A 6,157-nucleotide genomic window follows, 5' to 3' on the forward strand; every position below is an offset into this window, starting at 1 on the left:
AAAATCCTAACTTGAAGAAGAACAATCAAGAGATCTTTTCTTGAAATTATTGGATTTGTTTTTTTGGAAACCCTATGGTTAGGATTTAAGATTTCTCTTAGCGATTCATGTATATATAAAGGAATTTGGGTTGGAAAGCTTGAAATCTATGAAGAACTTACCTTGATGAACAACATTGAAAGAGAACCCTAACTTGATATTTTCTCGAAAATTCATGAGCGTTAAAGTTTAGAAGTGAATGAGAGGGGTTTTAATGAGGAAAAACTGATTTCTACACGTTTAGGGACATTAAAATAACTCTCAAAGGGTTATAGGACAAAAATACCCTTAAAAATAAAAGGGGCGTCGTTTGGCTTAGGCAGTAGAGTCCGTATCCTCTCGCGTCGCGGAGCCATCGCGGACTCCAAATAAGGTAAACTTAGAGGCGTTGGAAAGAGGATACGTAGATCTTTAATTTGATAGGTCATAGGACACTTAACTCTTAATATTATGAGAAACATGATCGTTTAAAGTTTACCTTATATGATCTTATACAAAACTTAATCGGTAAAGGATCTTTGAACTCGACTTAGTACTAAAGGTTCCTTATGACCCTAATTCACCTCTAATACACTTTAAATATTTAGGAATTGATCCTAAAACATATATATACAATTAGAAATCATCGGATTCGGGCCTATACGCATAAGAAGAATGACTCGGATCTTAGATTAAAATTTTTTGGGGTATAACAATTTATGTGGCGGAAAATATGTGGAAAGCGAGGTTGAGATGGTTCAACTATATGAAAAGTAAGTGCGAGGATGCACCAATAAAGAAGTATGAGAGGTTGTCTATAAAAAAAAGTTAAGACATGTAGAGGTACGTTGAAGAAGAACGAAAGCAGGGGTGGGTGGGAGGTGGGCGGGAGGGGGAGATTACAGAGACATGACACAGCTTCAGAGAATATGACCTTAGATTGAAAGACGTGAATATTGAGGATCAGGTTATAAGAGTTGTGAGTAGTCAAGTGTTATCATACTTTTAGTAATATTCATGTAATTTCTTTTTCTCCAATTTATATTAATATAATATATATTGCTACACTTGTTTTATACCTTATTATTTTGTTAGACTCTTTCTCCCATATGTATTAATATATTCCACCATCATTTATATAGTAATATTTAAATCAAATTAATATTTTATAACTCTATCTCAGGTAAAACAATGCCGTGTAATGAGTCAGAAAAACTTATTACTTTGAGTGGTTCCACTCGTTTGTCAATAATAAACTTCATTATCTGTTGTTTTTTTCTTTTTGCCAATTGGGCAAATTAACTATTGAATCTCTTCCTTTTTTTGCATTCTCTAAATTTTTTTTAGCCATTTTCTTATGCATGAAAATTTTCCAATTTTTTTAGAACTTTCTAGTTATGCCATTCAAAAGAAGAAGAAAAAAAGAGAAATAAGGAAAAGTAATTAATTACAAACAGATAACATATACTTCTCATAACTTGTTAAATTTGTACAAGAAGCATGCATATCCTCATGATCCCAATAAACTTAAGATGAAGGACTAGGCAAGACACTAGGACTAGGCAAACAACTAGGCCTAGGAAAACTAAATTCTCTATTAAGATTGAGACTACTTAAATCTTTACCCTTACTAATGTACAATTTCTTGATATTAGCACTTTGTTCATTTAACAACTTAGCAAGGCTCCTCTTAGCATTTGGTCTAAATGATTCATTTGACCCCAAATACCCATCAACCAAATGCAAATATGCTTCCAAGTCATGACAACATGCAACATCTGCATCAGGCTTCAAAAATGGAGACTTTGTTGTGTCAACTCTCAATTCTGTGCCAACATGTGAATAAGCCCATGGCATGCAATTGTCAAGCAAGTTTAACACTCCCGAGGCTCTGGTTTCTCTTAGTTTCTTGTCGATTGCTTCACTCACGAACATGCCTGGAACTTTAGTGATCACATCTTGCTTGTTCACGATACGTAGGACCTTAGCGTTATTGGATTCTAGACGATTGGCGAAACCTTTGTTGCCTACTCGAGGGCCACCAAAGGAAAAAACTGCAACTGGTGGAGCATCTGGTGAGCATGTACTTATATCATCTGCTACTAGTAAAGCCAATGCAGCACCAAGACTATGTCCTGTTACTGTGATACTCAGTGACTCCCCTTTGTACATTTCAATGAGTCTTTTCACTTCATTTACAACAGATTCAGCCAGGCTTGGGATTTTAGCCCCACCTGTTTTGTACAAGCTTAAAAATCCACATTCTACTTTTGGTTGTCCTTCAACTAAATCATTTTCTCCCGGCATTTGAACGAGCAGATCGCGGAGATTTTCCCCCCACTCGAGACACGTTGCAGTTCCGCGCAACGCGATGACAATATCCCTCCTCCCCATACGTTGGATCTCGGTTTTATCGTCGCATACCGCGACGTACCCGATCCAACTTGACCTCTGGGTCATCCATCCAAGGTCGGGCGCCACGTCATCCACCCACTTAGGTAGGCCGATGGATGATGTGGCGTAAAGGCTCTTAGTCACCTTGTACGACCTGTCAGGCAACGACACGTCCCTCGCCACGTCGGGGTTTTCATCTGCTGACGTGGCAGGGTCGGAGTGAAAACAATGGTAAGCCGCTTGAATAAACTCGCCGTACCGGACTAATTCTCGCCGGAGATTTTCGTCCAATGGATCAAGAAGTCCTAACCAATCTTTACACCCATGATACTCCTTCCACCTGCTACCAAGATTGTTCCTAGGAGAATACTCCATTGATTTTGATGACAACATTCTGTGTAACCTAATCAAATGCCTTGGTGACATTTCTTCAGCTGCTTTCATCTCAGGCCAAATTCTAGCCAAATTTAGCCCTTCCAACAAGTTCCTTCCCCTAATTTGCTCTGTTTTTTCCCCCTGTTTTCCCCTGTTTTCCTCTGTTTTCCCCTGTTTTGTTTCTTGAATTACCGGCTCCGGCTTCGCTTCCTTTTGCAAAAGCTTTTCAAGATTTGAGAGATGTTTTTTCGTCATCTCTGTAGTTGTAGTTGTAGTTGTTGTTGGTGGTGATATTGTTTTTAAACTTTGTGCATTTATAGAATTAGCTCTACTTATTGGTTTCAAAGGAGATGAATAGCCATTGCACTTGAAACTGGCTCGCCGTGTCTGAAAAAAATGCACACCGGTCGCCGGAAGTGTTGCTGCCACCTGCATTTTTTTAGAGAGAGAAAGAGGAAGAAATTTGTTTGATTTAGAGAGAGAAAAAGTCAATTGAGTTATGGAAAGTTGAAGCTGTTAGTTGGAACTAAGATGGTGTAAGGGTTCTCATTGAGGTATTTATAGAGGGTAATATTTCGAATTGGGGTTTGGGGTATAATTTTCTGTATATTTACGGAAAAACCATATAGGATTAATTGATATGCGGTTAATAGAGAGGGTAAATTTGGAAATAAGTTAGTAATTGACTGATTAAGAGCTTGAATTTAATGTCCGAAAAGTCTGCTTACACGGTCACGTAAGTGATTAGACTAAAATATCCTTTCAGGTTTTCCCATTTTTGACATTTAAATGTCAAATTTGCCCTTCATGGGTTGACGAGTGACTGCAATTTATTTATCGACTTTTCTTGTTCACACTTGATAATTAATAATACCTTCGATTTGACACAATACTAAATTGAGAATTTTGTTTTCTGTACATAAATGCATTTGCCCTTCTTTTAAATAAAAAAAATATGTTCCGAAAAAGAAACACTATCACATTTAGGAGATTATTTGAATGAATTTATTTTAAGCAGCTTACAACGCAAAAAATAATAAAAAATTTTCAACTTATAAGCTGCTTAAAATAAGTACAAAATAATTTTAAGTTGGTCAGTCAAACACTCAAAAAAGCGAAAAACAGCTTATAAGTCAATTCAAATGGGCTCTAAAATAAATGCTTCCAATAAAAAAATATTTTTTAATAACCTAATATATACAATTATTTGATACTAAGAATAAAAAAGAAAAAGTTGGTATTCACTTTTTCTTTTTTCAAATTTATTTTTCTAAAATTTAGAGCTTGTGACTAGTAAAGAGAGGAAAATATATTTTAAAGTCATTGTTAATGACTATAGTATTAATTTTCTACCTCTTTGTTATGCCTTCTTCCATCTGCCAAGAAAGCTTCACCAAGCCAAAGAGGAAATACAACAATTCAAAGCAATTTCATTTTCTCCAACAAAAAAATGTAGAATCTTCTTTGTGATTTGTGTGTTCAACATGCGGAGTTGACGGAGCTAAGATTAATTATGTATCGGGTTTAGGTGATTTAAATATACAGTTTTAATTCAAATTTTATATGACTAAAATTTCGAAGTAATATGTTTCAAACCCTACTCTGTCTATGTTGACGATACTATCATATATGTTGTCATAGTTTTAGTTTTATACATGTCAAAGTCATAGCTCAAGAGGATAAGCATTGGGAATGATGGTCAGGGGGAAACAAATCCTTGAAGGAGTTGATGAAGTAAAACGTTTGAATCTTGAAAAATCTTTAATTACTACAAGTTATATGAATAGAATTTCAACAAGATAATTCAAGTCAAGTACTTTAGGCATAAATTAGGCAATAAAGTACTACATGCAGGGTTTAATTTCCTTTTATAGGTTATGTCCATCTTTCTCTGTATTTTTAAACTCTATTTTGTTCCAACTTTATAATATAATGTTGCTTCCATTGAGCTTCGATATAAAAAAGATGGTCATATATTTTGAAAGTTGTATATTTCTGGTCCAATTTCACTTTATATATCTACGTACTTATTTGAAACTCTTGATGTTTGCTTCTTTATAAAATGAACACGTATTCTAACTTATTGTACGTCGCAAAAACTAATCACATATTCTATGGACGGTTATCAATAGTTATCTTTTAATAACTTGATAATTAAAGCATCTTTTAGATTATTATAGTGGGGCGGAGCTACTATTATAGCAATGGATTTTGAAGAATTCAATAATTTTGGCTCAAAATCATGTTATTTGGGTTAAAAAATTTATTTAATATATATAACCCAGTAAGTAAAGATATTTAAATCGATATCCAAAATCTATAAAATAAATATCCTAATTTTATCATTAATGTATACAACAACAATATACTTAGTATAGTCTCATTAAATGGGTCGAGTGATTCCGTCATTATATGTATAGAAATTAAACTCAATGGGAATACTCATCATTCTTTCTCTTTTGTTGCAAAAATGTGCATTTTATCTCTAACATGTATGAACTGCAAGTTGCTCCAATATAATTACATATGCTAATTAACACGAGGTCGATAATATAATGCTTATATCGATATTTATCTTTCTAGCTACGATCTTTGTCTATCATTGACATTTCTTGTTACATTAACGATAATATTGTAAGTTTTATAGGTCTTAATATTATTATAAGTATGTTCAGGTCACCCAAAGAATAATTTACAGGTAAGTCTTTTTAAATGTGTCGTTTATAATCTTGAAAATAAGTCAGATTATCTGCTATAACATGTAAATGTAATTTGATGATATAAAAACTCACAAACAATATATATAACTTAAAACGTTTGGTTGGTGGATCTTGCATTTTCGTGTATTCAACTCCAATATGGGCGGAAATATTAACTTTTTATTAGTATATTATAGTCTATACGTGGAATTTTTTTAACATATGAAAAGTACTCTACTATTTGTATTTTTCACGTGTTTACTCTTGTAAAAAATAAAGGTACATATTGACCACACAAATAAAAAATCTTTATGTAAGGTTTCCATCAATATATACTTGCCAAAGCACTATAAAATTGAATGCTTTAGTGGGTATATCTTTTGGTTCAAGCAAGTGCTCAAAGAAAAGACCCTTCATAATCATTTTTGTTTAGAAAGTGAAAAGGGCCTTTTTAAGGTTCACTTAAAATGGAAAATAAAATAAAATAAGTGCACCAAACATTATATATCCTTTTAGTGATTCCCACTAACACTTTTTTTGTGCCCTTCACATATCGTATCTTTCACTAAATAGGGAAGAGATTGCACGCAAATGAGCACTTCAAGAGTTTGAGAGGTTGGCTCTTTTTATCATTTCTTTGTATTATATATGTATGATCATTACTTCGGATT

At 33.7% G+C, this 6,157-nt stretch overlaps 1 protein-coding gene across 1 annotated transcript; it reads right to left on the reverse strand.

Moving 5' to 3' along the window:
- Nucleotides 1-1,461: 1,461 nt before the first annotated feature.
- LOC129889803 (phospholipase A1-Ibeta2, chloroplastic-like) lies at nucleotides 1,462-3,305 on the reverse strand. Its single transcript, XM_055965255.1, has one exon. It carries the CDS (start codon nucleotides 3,220-3,222, stop codon nucleotides 1,546-1,548), a length of 1,677 nt encoding a protein of 558 aa, XP_055821230.1. The 5' UTR covers nucleotides 3,223-3,305; the 3' UTR covers nucleotides 1,462-1,545.
- Nucleotides 3,306-6,157: the final 2,852 nt, after the last annotated feature.

This window comes from Solanum dulcamara, chromosome 5, assembly GCF_947179165.1.
Source record: "Solanum dulcamara chromosome 5, daSolDulc1.2, whole genome shotgun sequence".
In the NCBI taxonomy this organism is placed as follows: domain Eukaryota; kingdom Viridiplantae; phylum Streptophyta; class Magnoliopsida; order Solanales; family Solanaceae; genus Solanum; species Solanum dulcamara.

Coding starts and splice junctions, on each gene's coding strand:
- LOC129889803 (XM_055965255.1), bottom strand. CDS start 3,222: ATGCAGGTGGCAGCAACACTTCCGGCGACCGGTGTGCATTTTTTTCAG.